We start from the raw sequence: 25,382 nt of genomic DNA, 5'->3' as shown, positions 1-25,382 counted from the left end.
CTGAGGGACACACACCCCCCATGCATGAATTTCGTGCACCGGGCCTCTAGTATACTTTATAAACTATATAGGAATGAATTTATTACCCATCTATAGGTATAATTTTTTCTGGTTCACAACAGCAGCATACAATATTCCTAACATTCTAAACAGTTCTTAGCCTGCACACTGGGCCATCCTACTCAAGTCCCACCTTGTCAGAGGCTCCAGCTGCAGAAAAAACTCTTTAATGCCAGGATTTTATTCTATTTTTTAAAAAGCCAGGCAAAATATACAAGTGTTTTCAAACAATCACACAGTTTTTCAACATTTTTGAGGAAACAGCCTTCTCAAAAGCAATGACCTTCTGAGAGGTACTTAAAATGGCTGTAAGCCTTACATAATTTACAAGATACGAGGATAAACAAGGAGGGACATGCAGATGTACTAGTGGCTTATGGTCTAAGAATCTCTAAAGTACTTTCTTCGTATTCAAAGTTTTTAACACTACAAACTAAAATGTGGCAAGGGAATACAATAATATACATATTTTTAGTTGAGATAATAAATGCTAAAATAGAGACAATGTAAATTTGAATTAGATATGAAAAAGAAAAGTAATCAAAATTAGTTATATGGCCCTAAAATTAGCCCAAAATACTATATTAATTACCTGAGAATCCAGTTTCTATTACTACAAGGAATCACTGAGGTAGCAGGCTTATTGACTCTTATGATACATTTTAGGAAAACTTCAAAAACTCTTTCTTAGTATATAGCTAAATTCTATGAAAAAATATGATCAACATTAAGGAAAATTAACTCTCAGTTATTAAAACATAGTTCTTAAAAATCATAGTTATTCTGTTATTTATTTCACTGTAGGTAAAGGACAATCATTCAATGATCTTGCCTGGATCAAATGAAATTAATTATTGAAGAGAAATAAAAAATAATCTTTTGTGAGTATCCCAAGGGAAAAAGAAACTGGAAAAATGAATCTGCAAGATTCTCTGCAGTCTGAAGAAGATGGCTCAACAACCACCACAACTGCCACATAACCAAATCTTTTTATCTGCAATTACAAGCTACTCATAAAAGATTACAGAATAAAAAGATTGTGTGTCAATCAACTGTCTTTAGGTCCTAAAATGGTAATAAGCATGCACTCTGGGATTCAAACATCCCAACTTTGACACCTATTAGTCATTTGATCTTGAGAAAATTTAACTTCTCATAGTCGTGTTTGCCTCATTTTCAGAATGGAGATGAAATGAAAGATTAAATGAGATAATGTACACAGAGTATAGTGCCTCCTCTAGAAAGTACCCAATCTGCATGTGGTAAAATGGAACCTTCCACAGAACAAAGCATTGGGAGGAAAAGTATAGGAACTATAATAAAAAATCATTTAATATTCTGCAAATATGTAATAAGAGCATATTAATATTATGTGCCTGACAAAAACTATAGATATGATTGTGAACAAAACAACTATGTTTAGATTCTAATAAAAGTAAAAACTGGTTGCCCTAACCGGTTTGGCTCAGTGGATAGAGCGTCAGCCTGCAGACTCAAGGGTCCCAGGTTCGATTCCGGTCAAGGGCATGTACCTTGGTTGCGGGCACATCCCCAATAGGGGGTGTGCAGGAGGCAGCTGATGGATGTTTCTAACTCTCTATCCCTCTCTGTAAAAAATCAATAAAATATATTTAAAAAAAAAAAAGTAAAAATGGGTCATGTTAATCTAATGTGGAAAGTACAATGAGGGAATAGACACAGGGTTTTCAAGGAGCATGTGAGCAACTAGGCCCTGGAGGTCTTGCAGAGGCAAAAGAGTATTTATAAAAAGTCTGTAGGCAAGACAGGTAATAAATAACAGGACAGAAAAACAAACAAAAAAAACTGTTGTGTTCTGCCAAAACCGGTTTGGCTCAGTGGATAGAGCGTCGGCCTGCGGACTCAAGGGTCCCAGGTTCGATTCCGGTCAAGGGCATGTACCTTGGTTGCGGGCACATCCCCAGTGGGGGGCGTGCAAGAGGCAGCTGATCGATGTTTCTAACTCTCTATCCCTCCTCTCCCTTCCACTCTGTAGAAAATCAATAAAATATATTTAAAAAAACAAAAAAAACAAAACTGTTGCGTTCTCTTATAATTCAAACACAAGAATAACTTATACAAGGACCTGTAACATGGACCCAAGATAAAAGACAAAAAACAAAAAAGAACTTTACTTTTCAAGGAGTGGGGACAAAATAAAAAGAATGTTAAAGATGACAGGCATTTCAACCTAGAACTAGAAGGCAGTTAGACAGAATGTAGGCATTTCAAAGGTTAGCATCTAAAGGATGAGCCTTCAAACTCAAGAAGAGAGCTGCCAGATTGTATTTGGCTAGGACTATGCATGTTCAATAATAGGGGATGGAAACACTGATCTAAGTATGTAAAATAAATTACATTTTGAATTTATAGTCTGTGTCTCCACTCCAAACCCCAACACTATGTGGAGCTAAATAACTGTGAAAAAACAGATAGGGAAAGGGTATTCCAAGAAAAAGCCAAAAGACTAGGGTTTGGTCTTAGACTATTCTCTCAGATATGAAAAAAGAGAATGAATTAACACCTGTTCCAACCTATTTCAAACATTTAGTTATATAGAACACATTTACGCTCTATCTATATGTTCTCTGACTCTGAACATCATCATCAAGATGTTCAGCAATGCCTGGCAGGTGTGGCTCAATTGTAGAGCATCGACCTATGAAACAGAAGGTCACAGTTTGATTCCTGGTCAGGGCATATGGCAGGGTTGCAAGCTGGATCCCCAGTAATGGGTGGGCAGGAGGCAGCCAATCAATGATTCTCTCTAATCATTGATGTTTCTATCTCTCTCCTTCTACCTTCCGCTCTGAAATCAATAAAAAATATGTTTAATAAATATGTTCAGCACTATTGCAAACATTGTCTATGTCTCTCTCCACTATAAATGGCTTTAAAAATTAAGTTGTCATTAAGAACATTGTTTATACTTGACCAAAAAAATTTCTTAGAAAACTAATCTTAGGTATTTAAATAGCAAATTATGATAGACAAATATAACCATCTTGATAAACATTTGGTTAAGATCTATTCAAGCATAAAAACTTGAACTTTGGGCAAAAATTCTAATTCAATTTCTTAAATTTAAATAAAAGGTACGATTGCAATAGTTTGAAATTTGCAGTTCTGAAAATGTACTTGCCATGACAAAATCTAAAATCTTGTGTAAGTCAAATCAGTTAATTATTCTAACTCTATATTGAATACAAATAGCTCCTCAGTTTCATTTGTGATTTACATAAGAGAATAAAATTTGATTAAATATGGCATTATGTTCAACTTACTGTGACTTCAAATTTCACTTTATAATTGTATGTGAAAAAGTAATTAAAGGCATCTGCATTCTAACATAAATATTACTTACAAGTGAAATATTGTAATCCATTTATGTTTCTTGGATAACTTGGCTCATTACACAAATTTAAATAGTCACTGATGCTGTAAAATAAATATTTTCTATCTACTTATAAATCAGTTAATAACAGTCTCTATTTTTATCACAGGTTTCCATTTTCCTGACACATTATTTGAAAAATATAAAGTAGCAAATATGCTTTGAGTCGAAGAGCCTACAAAGATGGCAGTAGTGAACTGTTTAGACAAAAACTGAGAATTTATAAATGATAAATCAGTCATCAGAATGTAAACTTGCCCATGTCAGAATTTCTATAAGATGTTTAGCAGTAATACTGATTTTGTGATAATGCTCTCATAGAAAGGCCCACTAAGGAAATAGCCATTTGCTGAAGCCAGTAGCAAATTGAGTTTCTGCTGAACTAGTTTATTCTGGTTCTTTATTTTTATAAATCATAAAAGAAAACAAACTAGCAAGAAAAACTTTCCACAGATGTAGAGGAGTTCATTTTTGCACTGGTCTACAGCCCTTTGTTAGAAATTGCCTGCTCCCAAAACAATTAGTCTCTGGGAACAGTGGGTGAAACTCACTGACATTCACAAGCCAAGTATGTTTTCAATACAAGAGGACGCATATTCATTGTAAAGCACTTATTCTATTACCAGACACAGAGCTGAGTCCTGTAAAAGCAAAAAAGATGAGTATCATCTCATGTACTCGTAAAAGGATAGCACAATATGCCACCCCAAATATGGCACTCTGGCATAAGAATTATTTTGAGTTGAGGGCAATTGAGAAGCAATTGCTCCCCTATCTGCCTAATTTGTAAAGGTATCTTCCCTGCCACTCTACCAGGAAGAACAGAAGTTACTCATCAGAGACAACCCTAGATCCTTATCACCAGAGGAAGGAATCTGCATAACAAACTTTATTAACAGTCCTATCTGCCATTAGTTTCTCCATATATTTGCCTTCCCACATTTTGCCAGCCATAGAAGTTCAAAGCCCTTTTCCCTTTTTCTCCTCGCTTCTCTACAAAATTATTGTGTGGTGTTTTGTTTTTTGTTTTTTTTTTGCTAGGATGATATATAAGCTCAAATTCTAACCACTCCTTTGAGTTACTCATCAATGAATGCTCCCATGCAGGATGTTAATAAACTTTCATTTTCTTCATATCTGTCTTTTTTCAGTCTAATTTAAAAGACCCAGACAAAGAACCCAAAATGGATAAGGAAAAATATTTTCATCTACACTCCTTATAACACACCTATGAGGTAAGTCGTATCATTAGCCCTGTTCTTCAGATAAGGAAAAAAGTTCAGAGACATTAAATAAATTTCCCACAGTAACATGAATAATAAGTGGCAGGGCCAGAGTGTTCACCCAGAGTCTGAAGACTCAATAGCATATCAGTGAAGCAGGAATTTGGGGGGAACATAGGCAGGCTTAGGGATTTTTTTAGAATTGGGGTCCATGGAAAAAACACAGGACCACAGACTGGGAGAAGGTACATTTCCATAACACAAGGAAGCCAGGTGCAGTCACATCTCCATAAGACAAGGGAACTGGAAGTAGCCAAGAAAGGTCTATATTTACAAAATAAAGAAAAGGAAGCCCTTCATTCAGAAGGAGAAGAAGAAAGCCAAAAGGGAATAGAAAAACAATAAGGAAGGAGGGGGGAGAACATGTGAGGTTTGACCTTTGAGCCCAGGGGTTACTATAGTAACCAGTCTAAGGGAATAGTGACCAATCAGGGGGATATCAAGGCAGCAGGATCTGCAGCCTTTATAAGCCTTTGGGAAGAGGAAACCAGTGGGACTCTTACCCCTCCCTACATGGAAGTCTGTACTTGTTCTTCAATAAATCTCCATCTTTGCTATACCACTTTCTGTCCGTGGATTCATTCTTTGATTCCGATGGACAAAGAATCCGGGTTCCAGTCCAAAAATTCGGTATCATCAGTATTTCTCAAAATGTAGTCCAGGGTCCATGAATATCAGATTACCCTGGAAATCTAGGAAAGTAGAGTCCTAGGGCCCACTGAAGAAATATCTTTGATGCTAGAATCAGTAACCTGCACTTTTAATACCCTCTCCTAATTCTAATGCTCAATAAAGGCTGGTAACTATTAATATACCATAGCGGCCTTATAGTTGATTAATTTATTTAAATTTTCTTTTTATTGATTTCAGAGAGGAAGAGGAAGAGAGAGAGAGATAGAAACATTAATGATGAGAGAGAATCACTGATCAACTGCTTCCTGCACGCTCCCTACAGGGGATCAAACCTACAACCTGGGCATGTGCCCTTGACTGGAATCGAACCTGGGACTTCTCAGTCCTCAGGACAATGCTCTATCCACTAAGCCAAACCAGCTAGGGCATTGATTAATTTTTTTAATTTTTGAGGTAGCTCTCTTATAAGAAACAAGAATATGACAAAAATCAACTATGATGCCAGCAATTTGAACTTTAAATTTTTAAATTAAATTTAAAAATAATAGAAAATTAAAAGCATATTATTTCTTCAGGTTTTTACCACACACTATTGGCTTATTACTATGGCCAATATGTGCATTATGGGAGTAGATAAAATAATTAGGTAATTCCCTTATATTTAAAGGAAGCTGATCTTCCATGTGCCTTAATTCAATACTAATCAGTTTTCTGTATCTCACATCATTTATTTAAGCAAAAGTTTTAGAAAGGAAGATCTTAGAACTAACTTTGTGACCTTAAGAACTTCCTTAAATTTGTAAAATATCATAATTAATTTTCCCCCTAAAACAAGATAATTCTTTATATAAGGCCTCACACACTATGAAGTTGTTAAAACTTATTCAAATATGGTAATTTATCTTGGTCCTTCTCTTTGGTATAAGTTTAATCCTACAATCCTAAAATAACATACACCTCCTGCTCACTGCTGGGGAAATCAAATGTTTAAATCAGTATTTAGAAAGTAGACTTTTAATGGCTGAAAATTTTTTAACATAGTTCAAGCCAATAACATGCATCTAGTCCACTGCACTAAGAAAAACTCCAAGACAAACAGACCATGAGTATTGTACTCAAGGGACTTGTAACTTCTAAGGAGAAACAAAGCCATTTCCAAAAGACTCTAAGGTGAGGCAAAATGCATCTTACTTGCTTTAAGTAAAATGTGAAGTGTGCAGGAATGCAAATGAAAAATTAATTCGAACTGAAGAAAAATGGAGACCACATGACAAAAGAGGCATCATCTGAGTTCTTAAATTCCTTGGAATTTCTTGAGTAGTATAAGTCTTGTTTTAATGCAAAAGGTGACTCTTGGTGGGCTCCTGGATGGGGGCTGATTATCAGAAAGATCAAGCCATAATTAGAAACTGTAACTTTCAGTCCCACTCCCCAATCTAGAGAGTGAAAAGAGCTGGAAATTGAGTTAAAATTCATTATGCCTACGTGATGAAGCCTCCATAAAAATCCCCAAAGTATGGGGTTCAGAGAGTTTCAAAACTGATGAACATAACCACATGTAGGCAGGTCTAGTTTATCCCAGCTCCACAGGGACAGAAGCTCTCTTCCAGATATTGCCCTATGTATCTCTTCATCTGGCTGTTCATCTGTATCCTTTAACATACTCTGTATTATATAATAAGTCAGTAATCATAACCATTTCCCTGAATCCTGTGAGCTATTCTAGCAAATTATCAAACCCAAGGAGGGACTCGTAGGAACCTCTAATTTACAGATGATTGGTCAGAAGCACGGTGACAACCTAAACTTGTGATTGGTACCTGAAGAGAGAGTCCTCAACCAGAGGGGCAGCCTTGTGGGACTGAGCCCTAAACCTAGTGGTGTTTATGCTAACCCTAGTAGATAGTGTCAGAAATGAAATGAATTGCAGGACACTCAAATGGTGTTTGTAGAGCTCTGGAGAATTGCTTGCTGTGGGGAAAAAACCCACACATTTGGAATATAAAGTAGACAAGAAAGGGTTTTCCTTTTCAGTCAAGCATTTCATTTTATTACACTCTAGAAGAAAAATTGACAATATGAATTTCTTCCTTATAGGCAATTGCATTAAAAAGTGAACAGAAAACAATAAAATGTCATTACTTACAATGTGTGACTCCAGCCAGAGTTTGGTAGAAAGTGGGAGTATCACTATCATCAGTGAGGGTCACATATACACCTCCAGACAGTAGCCAACGAGAGAAGGTAAAAGCATCTTTGTTTACAAGAAGCCAATTTCTAAACTTTTCATAGTTTACCTTTTCACCCTATGATTAGGAAAGAAAAAACATAGTTTAGTCAAAATTTAAAGTATCTTACTTGGAACATGCACAACTTGAAATCTGCAATTAGTTGACATTAATCTACAAAGGAAGAATTATCTAAATAAATTATCTTGTAATCTTGGAAATCAAGGTGTTTTCAAAAACAGTTGTACTTCAGAACTTCCATTTGCTCGAAATCTATATGAAAATTGCAACTTATTTCATCAATTCATTAAAGCAGTGCATTGCTACTAATAAGTCATATTTAATTTGCTAAAGTATATCCTGAAATCAGTAAACTGCATTTCTTTTAATATTTAATAAACCCATTTTTTACTTAACTTATCCCTCTTCTTTAGCACCTCAATCTAAATTAGCATATTTTTGAGAAATCAGCATATTTTAATTAAACACATATGAAATTTAAGTGCTCTTTTAAGTTTCGTTGGCAAATTAAAGACAACTTTCCCAGAGTCCTCAACCAGAAGGCATCAATGAAAACATGTATTCACAAGTCAACTAGAATTACAAAAAAGAAACAAGTAGATTTCTATTTCTTTGCTTTCTTTCCTTGCTAAGACTTCTTTGCCTTGTTAAATCTCTGGAAAAAATAGTACCCAGGCTGGGAAAGAACATCACATGGCTATGTAAATCAGTCTCTATGGAAGACAACAAGACTTAGGTTGAGAGAGGGCCAGATGTTGCTATGCGAAAAAGGGAGACCCAACTCACCCGGGAAATATAATCAGGAATGACACTCAGGAGATATTAAGGGATACAAATAACTTATAACCTAAAAGAGATATGGTGGAGCCCTAGCCGGTTTGGCTCAGTGGATAGAGCCTTGGCCCGAGGACTGAAGGATCCCGGGTTCGATTCTGGTCAAGGGCACATACCTCGGTTGCCTGGCCCTAGTTGGGATGCATGCAGGAGACAACCAATAGATGTCTCTCTCACATCGATGTTTTTCTCTCTATCTCTCCCCCTCCCTTCTACTCTCTCAAAAAAATCAATGGGAAAATATCCTCGAGTTAGGATTAACAAAAAAATTAAATAAATAAAAACCAAACAAACAAAAAATATGAATTTCCACTTTAAAATATATATACAGTAAGAAAAAAACAATACAACGCCTATGTGGACTTCCTTTATAACATTATTTATCAATGCTAATAAAGCCAAGACAGAAAAAGCAGCGACCCATTACATGATTCCATGTCTCTTAAATCTAGGTGCTAGGTCCATATTTTTTAGCTATAGTGCTTTTTACAGTTTTGGGGTGTTTTTTTTTTTTTAGGAGTGCAAAATCACACAAAACATTTTGGAAGATCTAAAAAATAAGACTATTCTAAGAAAACTGATACAGAAACATGGTAATTTGAAAAGCCAGGGTCTTGGATACAATCATCAGATACATTACTCAGAAATTACAGCAGGTAAATACATTAAATAGCTGAATCAGATAAAATTAGCCCATTTATAATGTTGAGTTTTTTATCATCCGTAAGTATCTAATGATTTACATAGCCTTACATATGAATGTTGCAATACCTTGACCTCTCATTTCTTTGATCTTCCCTCTTCCAAAGCTCTTGTCCTTCATAAAACACTACCCCAGATATTTCCTACCAAAGTCTTATGATCATTTTCTTAAAATAACCATTGCTCTTCCCAAAAATGCAATTTTAAGCCTCTCTATCACAATATCCTCTTATAAGCATTCCTTCTAGTAACCCAACTCCAGTGATTTTTTATTCCACAGGACCTACAACAATGAGCTACCCTTCAAATCTAATGATCATTTCTCAGTGATCAGAGGTCAACTCATTTGACGTTTCAGTTTATTTGACTTAGTTGAACACTCCTTCCTCTTAAAACATTTTTATCACTTGGTTTCCAGGACACTATTCACTCTTGGGTCTCCTCACAGGCTCCTGTTTTGAATTCCTCTTCATCTTGCCAATCTCTAAACATTGGAATATAAACAAGTCTTCTGATTTGTTTTCTATCTATAAGCCAATAAATCCTTTCCCTTGGACTCCAACTTATTATGTCAAAATGGATAGCTGACAACTCCACTTGAATGTCTAATATGATTCTCAAATTTAATTATGCCCCAAACCTCCCTCTCTAGTAGTCTTAGCCATCTCAGTTAATGGCAATTCATTTACTAAATTAGGCGAACACCTTGGTCATTCTTTTCTCTTTCTGTCACTGCCCATAATCAATACAGGAAAAGATCCTGTCAACTCCACCTTCAAAATAAACATAGAATCTAAATTAAAAACTTATCACCTCACTGCCACACATGATCTAAATGGCCATTACCTCTTACTTGGGTCATTCAGATACCTCAATTGGACTCTGTCCAGCCTACCCTAAACATAAAAGCTAAAATGATCATATTTAAAAAAACAAAAACACAACTCATGTAGTCGTCTGCTCAAAATTCTCTAATGGTTTCCATCTCACTAAGGGTGAAGTCAAAGAACTCACACTGTCCTACAGGGTCATATATAGTACCCCTAACTCCATCTCACCCCCCCCCCCCCGCCCCCGCTCCCAACCTCTGTAACTTCATTTCCTACAATATAGCCTGTTCAATACATTCCAGCTAAATTGGCCTCTTTGTTGCTCCATATTCATGTCAAGCACACTCCCACTTCAGGGCCTTAGCTATATTCTTAGTGGAAAGTGCCCCCCCTCCCCATATCTGGTTTTATCTCTCACTTCCTTTAAATTTTTTGTTCAAATGTCACTTTATCTAGCAAGCCTTTCCTAACTATTCTATACAAAATACTGACATTCAGCTACCTCCTCCCTATCACCACCTATCTCCCTAATTCTTTTTTTTTTCCTTACCCGAGAATATTTTTCCATTGATTTTTTTTTTTTAGAGAGAGGAAGGGAGGAGGAAGAGAGGGGAAAGAAAGAAGAGAAGGAGGGATGGAGGGTGGGTGGGAGGGAGGGAGGTAGAGAGAGACAGAGAGAGAAACATCTATGTTGGAGAGACATTGATTGGTTGCCTCCCACATTGATTGGTTGCCAGAGATAGAGCCTGAAACTGAGGTAACCTGCCCTTGACCTGGAATCAAATCCCTTGACTCTTTGGTCTGAGGGCTGATGCTCTAACCACCAAGCCAAACTGGCCAGGACTATTTTATATTTTCCTATAGCACTAATTATCATCTAATATATATACCTGTTTTTGTGCCTAAATTTGAGAGAACTGGGTGATAACCACATTTAATTCCCATGTATAAAGTGGGAATGTCTTTATAAGCCTTATTAAAATAAAAATATACACATTTTCCCCCAAATTAATACATTTTTCCCCCAGTATTAATACATTTGACATCCCTGAAAAAAAAAAATCCAATTAATCAAGCCTGAAAAGATTAGATTACATTTTTTCTGACCAGAAAACGTTTGTTATTGGAAGGGGGCGGGGGGAACACATAGCTAGCCAATTTGTCTTAAAATATTAAAAGACTATCACAGCAACTTCCAGTCAATATGTCAGAACCAAAAATGCAAGAGGCTAAAATCCTTTGCATCAAATACTATACGTAGAAATACTGAGTATACTGAGTAAAATGTTACACCATAACCACTACCAAAAACTGCACAGCCAAGCTCAAAAAGCAAGAAAGGGAAATCTCCAAGTGCTATCAACAAAGAGGAAGCTCAAAGCCAGAGTGGTGAAAAGCTTAAGAAAGAGAGTCTAAAGAGATATCAGAACCAGATATATATATATGCCTGCAGTATTGACAATCAATGTCTATATAGTTAGGAAGGTGACTAAACTAAACTGAATAAAAACTCCCTGAATAAAAACAAGAGCAGTGAAGGACTGTCATCTCTGTGAAATGAAAGTAGGTCAAAGAGCCACCCATAAGAAATCATACAGCACTGAGTACTGTAGGAAAGATTCAGAAACTTGTAAAAGGGTTTGTTTTTTTTTTACTCCACCATCTCTAGGGACTTTTCCCATATTAGCAGACCTCTGAAAAAAGGGAATTTTCTCTGAAAGATACACATTGTGTAATGTTTAACTTTATACAATGAAAATAGAAAAATTATGAAAAGAGAAAATGACAAATTTTGTAAACCCAAATATTTCACAATGCAAATCAACTGAGAAATAAATAGTAAAATAGGCCCTGATGGGTCATAGCAATACAAGAATGGATCAAGGCAAATGGATATATCTATATGTCCATGATGAAAAGCAATGGCACTACAATGTGAGCAATGCTCAGGTTCCTGCAGGATCACAGAGCGAGAATGTGTGTGTTGGTGTGAGAATATGGGAGTGTATTTCATTATACCGTAAGTATAGACAGCTGCCTTTACAGTAGAACTGAGTTTCAGATTCACATATGTAGCAGAAATAAGTACCATGGATCTTTAAGCACAAAACATGGTTGAAACATCAACTGTTAAAAGAATGTTAAGAATATGCTGCACATAAATATTTACTCATCATAGCTAAACTCATTATACAACAAAGAGTTAATACTCATAGTCAATAGGTAAGGGATAAAATGTAAAACTTTAAATATACCTCTGAGAAACATTTCCTAAGTGTATCTGGAACTTTACCATCCACACCATGGAGCATTCTTTCCATTTCTTCCCGTGTAACATAGCTTCCGGATTCACTTGCAAAAAGACTAAAAATGTCTAAGAGAAAGGAAAAATAAATTAATCTTATCACAGATCAAATATACCCTGGTGGAAGTAGGCAGGAAAGAGAAAGGTAACAATTACTCAGTGATTATTAGTGCCAAGCACTTCATGAACACATAAATTTATTTATTCCTCAAAACAACCCAGCAATGCAAATTAAAACAGAAATGTGAGCCCTAACCAGTTTGGCTCAGTGGATAGAGCATCAGCCATGGTATAAAGAGTCCTGGGTTCAATTCCGGTCAAGGGCAGGTACCTCCATTGCAGGCTGCATCCCCAGCCCTGGTCAGGGAACTTATGGGAGTAAACCAATCGATGTGTCTCTCTCACATCAATGTTTCTCTCTCTCTGTATCTCTCCCCTCCCATTAGCAGTCTCTAAAAATCAATGGAAAAATATCCTCGGGTGAGGATTAATAAACAAAACAAAACAAACAAAAAAGCAAAAAAAAAAAAAAAACCAACCACCCAGCAATGTGATATACTTTCAAACATATCAAATTTGCAAAAATGTTTAGGTGTGACAATACAAAGAGCAATAATGTGGGAAAAACAGAAACTCTTATACATTGTTAATGAGAGTATGAATTACTGCAACCACTGCTGCTATGAACATTCATGTACTTTTTTTTAAATGAATACAGCTGCCCCTTGAACCACACAGTTTTAAACCATAGGGGTCCACTTATACACAGATATTTTTCCCCCCAATAAATACCTATACTGTTTTTCAATTCACAATTGGGAGTCTACAGATACAGAATACTGACTGTATGCATTGATCTATGCCATTTTATATAGGCCGCCTTGAGCATCTTCAGATTATGATATCCCCAGGAGGTCCTGAAACCAATCTCCCCCAGATACCAAGGAAAAGCTAAGTTTTGAATGTGTCAAAAATTATATCTGAATTTTCAACTGTACAGGAGTTGGTGCCCCTAATTCCTGCATTGTCCCAGGGTCAACTATCCATTTTCAATTTTCTTGGGTATGTAACTAGAAGTGGAATTGCTGGATCATATGATAACTTGATTTTTTAAAAATTGTTTTTATTGATTTTTGAGAGAGAGAGAAAAGAAACATCAATGTGAGAGCAAAACATTGATCGACTGTCTCCTATATGCCCCCTAACAGGAATAAAGCCTGCAACCCGGGCCCATACCCTGACTGGGAATCCAAATGGCAACAGTAGGACGACACCCAACCAACTAAATCACAACAGGCCAGGGTAAAAACTCAATTTTTAACAAAAGTCTAAGGAACTGGCCAAACTATTTTCTCAAGTGGCTACACTATTTTACATTTCCAACAGTAATGTATGAGGATTGCAATTTTCCCACATCCTCACTAACACTAATTATTATGTTTCTTCGGTTTGTTTGTTTCTCTGTTAATCCTCACCAGAGGATATTTTTCCTTTAATTTTTAGAGAGTGGTAAGAGAGGAAGGGAGACGGGAGAAATATTGATGTGAAAGAGACACCTTGATTGGTTGCCTCCCAAATGTGCCCCAACTCATGCCAGAGATTGAACCTGCAATCCTTCAATGCTCTGGCGGATGTTCTACCACTGAGAGCACTGGCCAGGGCTATATTTCTTTTTAATTTTAGCCATTCTAGTGGGTGTGACTTGTTGTATCATTGTAATTTTGATTACATTTCCCTAAATACTAATTACGTTGAGCATTTTTCATTTTTTAAAAATATTTTTTTTATCCATTTCAGAAAGGAAGGCAGAGGGAGAGAGAGATAGAAACATCAATGATGAGAGAGAATCACTGATCAGCTACGTCCTGCGTGCCCCCCACTGGGGATGGAGCCCACAACCAGGGCATGTGCCATGACCAGGAATGGAACCTCGACCTCCTGGTTCATAGGTCGATGCTCAACCACTGAGCCACGCTGGCTGGGCTGCTTAGCATTTTTTTCAAGTGGCTCTTGGACACTTGTTATCTTCTTCAGAGAAATATCAATTTAAATCCTTTGCTTATCATCAGAAATTTGAGGTAAGGCCCTAACTGGCTAGCTCACTTGGTTACAATGTCATCCTGATATGCCAAGTTTGTGGGTTCACTCCCCAGTCAGGGCACATACAAGAAACAACCAGTGAATACGTAAGTGAAACAACAAAGCAATTTCTCTTTCTCTCTCAAATCAATTTTTATTTTTTTTATTTTTTTTATATATATTTTATTGATATTTTACAGAGAGGAAGGGAGAGGGATAGAGAGCTAGAAACATCGATGAGAAACATCGATCAGCTGCCTCCTGCACACCTCCCACTGGGGATGTGCCTGCAACCAAGGTACATGCCCTTGACCGGAATCGAACCCGGGACCCTTCAGTCCGCAGGCCGACGCTCTACCCACTGAGCCAAACCGGTTTCGGCTCAAATCAATTTTTAAAAATGAGGTAAAATAATTCTGTGCCCATCTATATTATCATTTTGAGATAATAAAAGTACTTACATTTTGCTTTTTCTTCATCTTTGCCTCTTGTAAGAAGAACAAGTCCAACTATTAAATTATTGAACTGTAGTCCCTTTGATGTTCCACCAAAAGAACAGTAAATCACCTAGGAGAAAATGATAAAGCCAATCTTAGATGTTGAGGAATCTGAGGCTGGTAAACACCTTAAACAAATCTTGTCTCCATCTCCAAACAAGGCCCTGGTAAACTTTAGTGAAATGATAAGTATCTCCCCCTTCTTCTTCGTTAACACCTTGTTATTGCACTGAGCCAAGAATATACTGTATCTATTCTCAAATACATATACCACTGGCTCACACACTAAGTATTTATTCTGTTTCTTTGGAGTCCTTAGAAAGGTCCAGAAAGATAAGGTCCTTCAACAGCCCCAATAATGTGATAAGGATTCTGTGGGATTACAGAACTTCCTTCAACTTCTATAAAATGGATACACATTCTAGTGGGTTTTGATTTGAAAGACTGACATTCTCTAACTGAATGTGTAACCACGCAGAAACTTCATTTCTTTAATATGACCTTTTCTCCTTTCTTTCCTTTTGATTCAAACTGGCCTCATCCAGCATCCAGACCCACTTGCCTTCTTCATTGCACAGTCACTCCCTTAATCATTAAATCCTTGGGACAATGACATTCTGGTCCGCATCAAATAATCTCAGGAACAAAGCCTCAGGTCTATTGACCACAGAGACAGAGTTTCAGTCAGACTAGAGATAACATCTAGGCCTTAGTTGTGTTCAGCTCCAGAAAAAAAACACTACTTAGCTCAGTCTCTGCTGTCCTGTACAAACATCCATCTTTCAACCAGAAAGTTAAATGTTTTATACAAACAAAGCTGGGCTGGAGAACCACCCAGCTTTAGTTTTTCCAGATATTCAGCATGCAAAGGCTGGCTTGTAGCACTGGAAAACCTTGACTGAATCTTCTTTGTTGAATCCGCCTCACTGCCTCCCAATGATAACCTATCTTCCTAATCCTCAGAATCTTAGTGTGTATATTCTGTGCTTTCAATCTTGGTTCTGTTAGAAAATGCCCACAAGTCAGCCTAACTTCCCCTGATTCCTTCCTCTTCATATACCTCTGAGACTGCCACATCACCTGTCTCTTTCTAGGGTTCCATACCCCCAGCCAGCACAATACTATGGCCAAGGTACAGACTGTTACTTACAAATACTAGTAGCACCTCGTCCTAAGCATTTTAAATCAATGACTAGGGTTATGACATAGAAGGCACATGTATTAATTTTGTAAATAATCAAGTTGGGAGGGATGGCTAATAAAATAGGTAACAATATAGAATCAAACTCATCTCAGGATGGACACTTGGCTAAAGGTAATAAGATTAAATGTAATGTATTTAGAGTTTCTTAAAAATTTAGTTTATATATAGTAAATATAAAAGAACAGAATTGAGCTTGGAAATTTTAGGCAACAAAGCTATAATCTTTTTGCATAAGTTAATCGAATTTTATGCTGCATGGTAATGACTCAAGAATAAAGTATTCTCCTACTGTTCACTAATCTAATTCAATCTAGAGAACAGCATGGGATTAACCAGTATGCATATTAACTATGGTTAGGGAGCAGCAGGGGAAAAGAACTTATTTAAATGCCTATAAGGGAAGGTTCCAGTTTCCAATTCAAATAGCTGAATTCCATCTCTGGGAGGTAGCAGATTTCCAATGGGGGCTCCAGTAGAGACAACAAAAATTTGGGATCATGATACTATGCCAAAATCCTCTGTGGCTTCTAGTTCCACCACCATTTCTAAAGCCAGAAAATGAGGATTAATAAGAATAGCATCTACACCTCACATGATGTGGTGAGAATTACATGACATAAATTACATAAAATGTTTATCATAGCTCCAGATACCTGGCAAATTAACTCCATAAATGTTAGTTATTATCATCATCAGTCGGAAGCAACATAGAACAGTAGCTAATACGGATTTGGATACATGGACTTGCTCATTAGCTTTAATACTTGAGCAAGTAACCTAACTTCCTTAAGCCTCAGTATCTTTTCCTCACTGATAAAATGATAGTAACATCAGTACTTACATAATGACAAATGTCATATAACTTAAGTTGTCAGATTAAAAATTTGTGAATTCATTAGGCAAATAAATTTACCTAAGTGTTCAAAGTTAGCATCCCAATTAATAGATAAACCAGCTACATGTGGTTGTTCAAAGTCACTTAGCCTTTTATACATAGAGATAACTATGTTATTGCCAGTTTTGGGTTCAGCTGAAATTATTCATAGGAGGATAAAAATAACAACCTTGACCATTATAGCATGATGCTCTCAAATGACCTAATGAGGAACAGAATAATGATAATTAAACAGTTCAGGCAGTATCTCTTTGAAATTCAAGAATAAATAAATATTCTACTATCTTTCAAATAAATAGGCTCATGTGGGCTTAATGTGCTTCCTAAAGATTATTAAAAAAATAATCCTGCCCTAGCCGGTTTGGCTTGGTGGGATAGAGTGTCGGCCTGCGGACTGAAGGGTCCCAGGTTCGATTCTGGTCAAGGGCACATGCCTGGGTTGCAGGCTCGATCCCCAGTGGGGGGACGTGCAGGAGGCAGCCAATCAATGATTCTCTCTCATCATTGATGTTTCTATCTTTCTCTCCTTCTGCCTTCCTCTCTGAAATCAATAAAAATATATTTAAAAAAAATAATCCTGATCTTAATGGGGGAGGAGGGAGAGGCAATGTAAATCAGTAATAGGGACTATATTTCAGTCCAAAAAACTTTTGATACATAGCTTTCAAAATATCAGCTCAGACCCTGATTTGGAAATTATTCCGAGTCCACTAGTGTTAATAAACGGGGTCCCTCCCTTTCTCTAGAAGAAAAAAAAAATCAGTTCAATTAAGCTGCTGATCCTTTTTCAGGACTAGTCTGGACAAACAAAAGTATCCTCAACACATCTGGATGAGGGAATCTAATGCTCAGGAACAAAAGGGTAACATAAGAAGTATCCCAAACCAAACCAAATCAGAACCAGAAATCAAAGATAATGCTAGAAGAACACTGATGAATGGACAGCAGCAAATCATAATGCACACAGGTTCCATGCTGTGATTTTTACCAACAGAAGACCTATAATACCAGAAAACTCCAAAAGTTATCCAACTATCAAGCTTGGGCAACTTTACTAACTGTTGGTTTCTTGACTCTGGTGGTGGCTACACAAACCCACACAGTAATAGAATTATACAGAATTTCATACACACACAAATAAAACTAGGTAAAGCAAAATAAGATCAGTGAATAGTATCAGGGTCGATATCCTGGTTTTGGTATTATGCATTTGCAAAATATTAACTTCAGGGGAAATGGGCAAAGTATAAAAAGAATCTCTCTATATTCTTTCTTAATAACTGCATGTGAATCTGTATCTCTTTTGTTGTTGTTGTTAATCCTCATGAGAGAATATTTTTCTATTGATGTTTTAAAAGAGACTGGAAGGGAGGGGAAGAGACAGAGAGAGAAAAATCAATGTGAGAGACACATCAATTGCCTCCTGCACGCACTCAAATCAGGGCCAGGGATCACGCCTGCAACCAAGGTACAGGCGCTTGACTGTAAGCCAATCAGGGACTCTTCAGTCCTCAGGTTGAGGCTCTATCCACTGAACAAACCAGCTTGGGCTGAATCTGTAGCTTGATAAAAATTTCAATTAAAAATATTTAGAAAGAAAGAATCTTCAGAGTATTTAGAAAGAATTTTTAGGAATAAAATTTTACATTAAGTGTATTCTAAATAATACTTTCTCCCTACTAATAGCTTTAATAGCTAGTTTTTCTTCTAAGGGCACAAAAACCAAGGAAAAAAGTTCCACAAAAATCCACACATTAGAACTTGAACTTATTTAATAACAAGAAATATCACTTTTCCAATTAAAGAAACTATTCAGAGGGGGAAACCAAGATGGCGGCATAGGTAAGCGCCTAAACTGCTGCCCCGCACAACAATTTCAAAACTACAACTAAAAGACAAAATGGACACGATCCAGAACCACAGGAAAGCTGGCTGAGTGGAAATTCTACAACTAGAAGGAAAGAGGAAAGCTCATGGAGAAGGAGTGGCAAAGGGCTGAGGTACGGAGACACGCACGCAGAGAGGAAGGGCTGCTGAGTACCTAGCTGGCTTTCTCTGGCGGGAGGGGGAAGGAAGCCCCCGACTGCACTGAACCCCAGTTCCGACTGCACTGAACCCCAGTTCTGACTGCGCTGAACCCCAGTTCCGACTGCACTGAACCACAGTTCCGGGCAAGCCCCTGGGGACCCACCCTCTTACAGGGGAAATCTGGACTGTAAGGCAGAAACTCGGGAACCGCGGAAGGAAGCGGTCTGGAGGCTTGCGTGCAAGGGCAGGGCTGATGGGAAGCCAAGACTGTCTGCTCCGCCCTGAGACTCCACCCCTTCTAAGCTGAGCACAGAGGCTTTTGCAATCTGGCAAGGCTAATCCTATAAGGCTGTCTCCAGCACCAAAAATCTCCCAGTGTAGACACAGCTGATCCTCACAGCCAACTGGCCTGCAGGTCAATTGCTCCCAGTGATACCAACAACAATCAAGACTTAACTACAACAAGGCTGTACACACAGTCCACAAAGGGGTGCACCAAGAGTGTCCACCTCAGGTTAACTGGGGAGGCCGACCCACTGGGCCATATAGGAAACCTAGCATACAAAGCTACCCTACCAACTCAGGGAAGCAATGAAAAATGGGGAGACGAAGAAACAGATCACAAACGAAAGAAATGGAGGAAAACAAACGACTGGATACAGAATTCAAAACCACGGTTATAAGGCTTTTCAAGAATATCCTAGAAAAGGCCGATAAATATAACGAGACCCTCAAAGATATGAAAAAGGTCCAACTAGAAATTAAACATACACTGACTGAAATAAAAAATATTATACAGAGACCCAACAGCAGACTAGAGGAATGCAAGAATCAAGTCAAAGATTTGAAATACAAAGAAGCAAAAAGCACTCAACCGGAAAAGCAAAAAGAAAAAAGAATCCAAAAAGTTGAAGATAGCCGAAACCAGTTTGGCTCAGTGGATAGAGCGTCGGCCTGCGGACTGAAAGGTCCCAGGTTCAATTCCGGTCAAGGGCATGTGCCTTGGTTGCAGGCACGTCCCCAGTAGGGGGTGTGCAGGAGGCAGCTGATCGATGTTTCTCTCTCATCGATGTTTCTAACTCTCTATCCCTCTCCCTTCCTCTCTGTAAAAAATCAATAAAATATATTTTAAAAAATAATAATAAAAAAAATAATAAAAATAAAAAAAAGTTGAAGATAGTGTAAGAAGCCTCTGGGACAACTTCAAGCGTACCAACATCAGAATTATGGGGGTGCCAGAAGAAGAGAGAGAGCAAGATACTGAAAACTTACTGGAAGAAATAATGACAGAAAACTTCCCCCACATGGTGAAAGAAATAGACTTATAAATCCAGGAAGCGCACAGAACCCCAAACAAAAGGAATCCAAAGAGGACCACACCAAGACACATCATAATTAAAATGCCAAGAGCAAAAGACAAAGAGAGAATATTAAAAGCAGCAAGAGAAAAACAGTTAGTTACCTACAAGGGAGCACCCATATGACTGTCAGCTGATTTCTCAACAGAAACTGCAGGCCAGACGGGAGTGGCAAGAAATATTCAAAGTGATGAATAGCAAGAACCTACAACCAAGACTACTCTACCCAGCAAAGCTATTATTCAGAATGGAAGGTCAGATAAAGAGCTTCACAGATAAGAAAAAGCTAAAGGAGTTCATCACCACCAAACCAGTATTATATGAAATGCTGAAAGGTATTCTTTAAGAAGAGGAAGAAGAAAAAAGTAAAGATAAAAATTATGAACAACAAATACATATCTATCAACAAGTGAACCTAAAAATCAAGTGGATTAAAAATCTGAGGAACAGAATAAACTGGTGAATATAATAGAATCAGGGGCATAGAAAGGGAGTGGACTGATAATTCTCAGGGGGAAAGTCGTATGGGGGGGTGCAGGAAGAGACTGGACAAAAATCATACACCTATGGATGAGGACCGTGTGGGGGGAGATAAGGGCAAAGGGTGGGGTGGGAACCAGGTGGAGGGGAGCTATGGGGGAAAAAAGGAGAAACAATTGTAATAATCTGAACAATAAAGATTTATTAAATTAAAAAAATAAAAAAATAAAGAAACTATTCATAAAGCCAAATAATAAAAATTATACCTCACATAATAAATATTGTGCATATATGTGCAAGGAATCAAATGGGGGTAAGGGAAACACAGTGAAGAAGAGAAGTAAACAACTGAATTAGTATTTCTTGGCACCAACATGGTGTAGAACTTTAATCAAAAATAGATGTATACATTTTCCCTTACATGTGTTTAATTACTCTACATCTTCCTCATCTCATTAATAAGCATTTTGGTTTTAAAGACTTATTTTCTTAGTTTTTCAGAGGGAGGAAAATTTGATATAGTGGCATATCATTCCTATTTCTTAAATGTAAAAGTTGTAGTAAGCAAGCATTTCTGAGAACTTCCATGACAGTCAAAAATTGTCTCACCTAGGCAAGCTACAGTAAAATACCATTATTAGTTTGACCTTATCTTTCAAACTAAGAGCCAAGCATGCTCTGGGCAAGCTCTTCCTAAATTCCTGCCAGTTGGTGCCTTTACCTACAGCCACTGGTAGCTTATATTGACCTAAACACTATACTACTCAACTATTAAGTAAATACTATATAACTCTATAAGAAATGGGAAAATCAAAACCTAACTCAACTATTTGTATCAGTGTGTGACAAACATTGTGTCAACAGCTGAATTTTATTTTATTAAATCACAAGGTCAACTAGAATACTAATCGTAAAACAAAAGAGGTTATAAATATCTTCAATACCATCACTAGAACAATATCATCCACATAGTAAATTTTCAGAGAGTAATCACTGTTGAAAATCTCAACTAAGATGTAAACAACAAAGAATACAAAATTATATAAGTTTATTTCCAGTAGTCAAGAAAGATTTCAGCCCTGGGCAGGTAGCTCAGTTGGTTAGAGCGTCATCCCAATAACGCCAGCATTGCAGGTTCCATCCCCAGTCAGGGCACATATAAGAAGCAACCAATGAATGCATAAATAAGTGGAACAACAAATCAGCATTTCTCTCTCTCTTAAATCAATAAATAAAAAATAGGTGAATTCATACTGAAACAGAGAACCCAGTAAGTCGTATTAGGAAAAAGCTAACTCTGTCATAAATTTGAAATAATGACAGAACAAGAACTACACAATTTTACACAATACTTATAAGAGAATTAATGCAACATATATCCCCACCAAAGAAAGATTAAAACACATACACACAAAAATGTAATCTCTGTATCATGTAAACCACAAGATTCAAAAGCACACAAGACAGGTCAGAATAGAAACTGTCACTAATTTGGAATGGTGAATTATGGTTCTATGTAATATACCAAGCTTAAAATTCCTATTATAATTTTCCCTGTTTTATTAATCTTACTCTCTTTTCGCATTTAGAATGACATAGTGTATATCTGTGACTATACCTATAAAATAGTAAACTTATTATTTTTAGAAAGGGGAGTATTTTTATCAACTTAGCACATTTTATCTCTATCTAAAAACTTTAGTAGAATTTAAATAAGCCTTTAAAGTTCCAATAAGCTAGTGTTTCATTTACAACATTTAATTTTATAAAATTTAATTTTTTATATGAAAAGGTTTAAACACAAAATTTATAAAACATAATCCCAACATAAAAATATGCCAGAGTGATGAGGTTTACAAGAATAAGAAGCCAGTCATACAAATGGTTTCATGATCATAGTCAGTGGCTAGTAAAGCTCAGAAATACAAAAGCAGAATTTCAGCTCTGCAGTATTTCCATTTAGCCTCTAAGAACACAGCCATATTGACATCTAAAACTTAACTACTCAGCAAGAAAAATAAAGGGGGGTTTAAGTTTGTTAAGACCAAGAGGCCCCTCAAAAATTCAGGCTGGTGGGTAACTATCTCAAAGGAACACCTAGAACACAGAGATTACCTCAGCAACTTTTGGAGGCACTCCATCCCCAAGCACTTCCTTGATAAAGCAGTGTTGGCCCATGTAATATGAGAGTCCACAGGTCCTCTTGAAGGCATCTTTCAGTCGTTTCAGCTCTACATCTGTAACTGCAATTCAGAAATAGAAGATGGATAAGAAACCAGAAGAGAAAAGAAATCTCTCAAAAATCTTTTCTTTTTAATCCAGTTCCTAATAAAATTTGGCAACCATTACTTCTCTCCCCGGATAAGCAAAACAAACCCAAAGATACTTAGACATAATTCTAATATTTACAAATCTAATCTAGAAAATAAATATGAGAATTCTTGACCCACTATCTTCAAACAACAGATTATATATACAAATTTTAAGCAGGGGCAAGGAAGAGGCAACAAATATTTCAAATTAGCAGGTAAATTAAATAGCATTGGGTTCTGGCATTAATATGTTTTCAGCAGCAATGTACTCATTCCTTTGAGATAAAAATTATATTGTTTGTAGTCCTTAAGCATGCACCTAAGTGGAGGATAACCCCAAGTTTAGATTAAATTTTTGTCATCGCCGAAACCGGTTTGGCTCAGTGGATAGAGCGTCGGCCTGTGGACTGAAGGGTGCCGGGTTCGATTCCGGTCAAGGGCATGTACCTTAGTTGCGGGCACATCCCCAGTGGGGGGTGTGCAGGGGGCAGCTGGTCGATGTTTCTCTCTCATCGATGTTTCTAGCTCTCTATCCCTCTCCCTTCCTCTCTGTAAAAAAATCAATAAAATATATTTTTAAAAAAAAATTTTTGTCATCATTTACAGATAATGTAACCTATTAATAGATGATTCTAACAACCTAAAATTTTTAGATACTCACTATCAAAAAATGATTACTGAGACATTACTTCCTTTTAGGCATTGAAGACTTTTTTCATTGAATAGAACAATCAAACTCTGTCTACAAAGACAGAAAAATAAACACTCTTTAATGCTATGCAGTCAGTACAATGATCACAAAGGAGACACAGGAATGATATTTTTAGTCCATGCTAGAAGAAAAGAAAGACTGCTGGCCAGAAAAGATGATTACATAAAATTTTAAAGACTAATCCAAGCAAAGGGGACAAGGTCATACCAAGCAGAGATAGCAGTTTGTTTCTATACACATAGAACTTGTGGAGACTTGTATAGTACTACAACAAAATAAACATGGCAGGAAATAGTAAATAATAAGTTTAGAGAGGCATTCATTGACCAAGTGATAGAGAATTCTGTTCTGTCACAATAAGGAAGGGATACATACAGTCAGATATAATTCAGATGAAACTCCAGGCAAACAGAAAACAGGACATAGATAAATGTCAGATAGTTCACTCTACCAGTAATGTAGAGAACTGAACAAACGTGGAAGCAAAAAGTAGACTGCTACTTCAAGAAGAAAAGGAGGAGCTAAATCTGGAAAATACCTAGAAAGAAAAGTTAGTGGAACTTGGACCTTGTTTGAAAGTAAAAGCAATCTATAATAATACTCAGAATTCTATATTGATAAGTTTGAAAGATAGCATTATCATGTAGAAAGGGAATGTAAGAAAATGAGGATGTGATCAAGAAAAGATGATAGATTCTGGTAAGGACACATCAAATATAGGGAAGCTTGAGGAGATCCATTGGGTTTTTACAATTATGAGTGTAAAGCTTAGTAAATTAGGAAAGGTTTAATAGGAGTCATCAGTATATAGGTGGCAATTAATACCATTACTAAGAAACACAATGAGACAGAGAAGAAACTGGAAGAGATCAATTCTTAGAGTGCGTGGAAAAAAATACTTAGAGAAGGTTGAGCCAAAACCGGTTTGGCTCAGTGGATAGAGCGTGGGCCTGCGGACTGAAAGGTCCCAGGTTCGATTCCGGTCAAGGGCATGTAACTTGGTTGCGGGCACATCCCCAGTGGGAGGTGTGCAGGAGGCAGCTGATCGATGTTTCTCTCTCATCGATGTTTCTGACTATCTATCCCTCTTCCTTCCTCTCTGTAAAAAAATCAATAAAATATATTAAAAATAAAAAAAAAGAAGGTTGATAGGAATAGTTACAACAGTAAAAACAAGAGTGTGGTCTCCAAACAAGAGGAAGAAGAGACTGGTCTACAGTCTCAAGTAAGGCAGAAAGGATCAGCAAGATAAAGACTGAAGAGTGCCTGGCACATAGATTATGCATCATTCATTAAGTGTCTGTGGTAGGGAGGGAAAGGTCATGGATTCAACAACATGTTGAACAATGATAATACAATAAGAGCTAATGCTTGAATAAGTATCCAAAGTGTGAAATTAGATGCTTAATTCATTAAAAATTGGGCTCATAATATTAACATTCCCTATACACTAATATACTTTTTCCTTGTTAGAACATAAAAATGAAAAACAAAACTCATCTTATAAAT

At 36.9% G+C, this 25,382-nt stretch overlaps 1 protein-coding gene across 3 annotated transcripts in view; it reads right to left on the bottom strand.

The window, feature by feature from the left end:
- USP32 (ubiquitin specific peptidase 32) overlaps positions 1 to 25,382 on the bottom strand; it is a 127,639-nt gene that overhangs the window by 69,623 nt on the left and 32,634 nt on the right. For all 3 annotated transcript variants that reach the window (XM_080679027.1, XM_080679026.1, XM_080679028.1), the window contains exons 2-5: positions 22,965 to 23,092; positions 14,849 to 14,954; positions 12,259 to 12,377; positions 7,535 to 7,694 (exon numbers count right to left, since the gene is read on the bottom strand). In XM_080679027.1, the coding sequence (XP_080535153.1) occupies positions 7,535 to 7,694; positions 12,259 to 12,377; positions 14,849 to 14,954; positions 22,965 to 23,092 (513 nt within the window). The remainder of the gene's footprint in view (positions 1 to 7,534; positions 7,695 to 12,258; positions 12,378 to 14,848; positions 14,955 to 22,964; positions 23,093 to 25,382) is intronic.

The sequence above is a fragment of the Plecotus auritus genome, assembly GCF_963455305.1.
Source record: "Plecotus auritus genome assembly, chromosome: 7".
Lineage (NCBI taxonomy): Eukaryota > Metazoa > Chordata > Mammalia > Chiroptera > Vespertilionidae > Plecotus > Plecotus auritus.
Note: the sequence above shows the minus strand (reverse complement) of the source record. Positions and strands in the feature narration are given on the sequence as shown.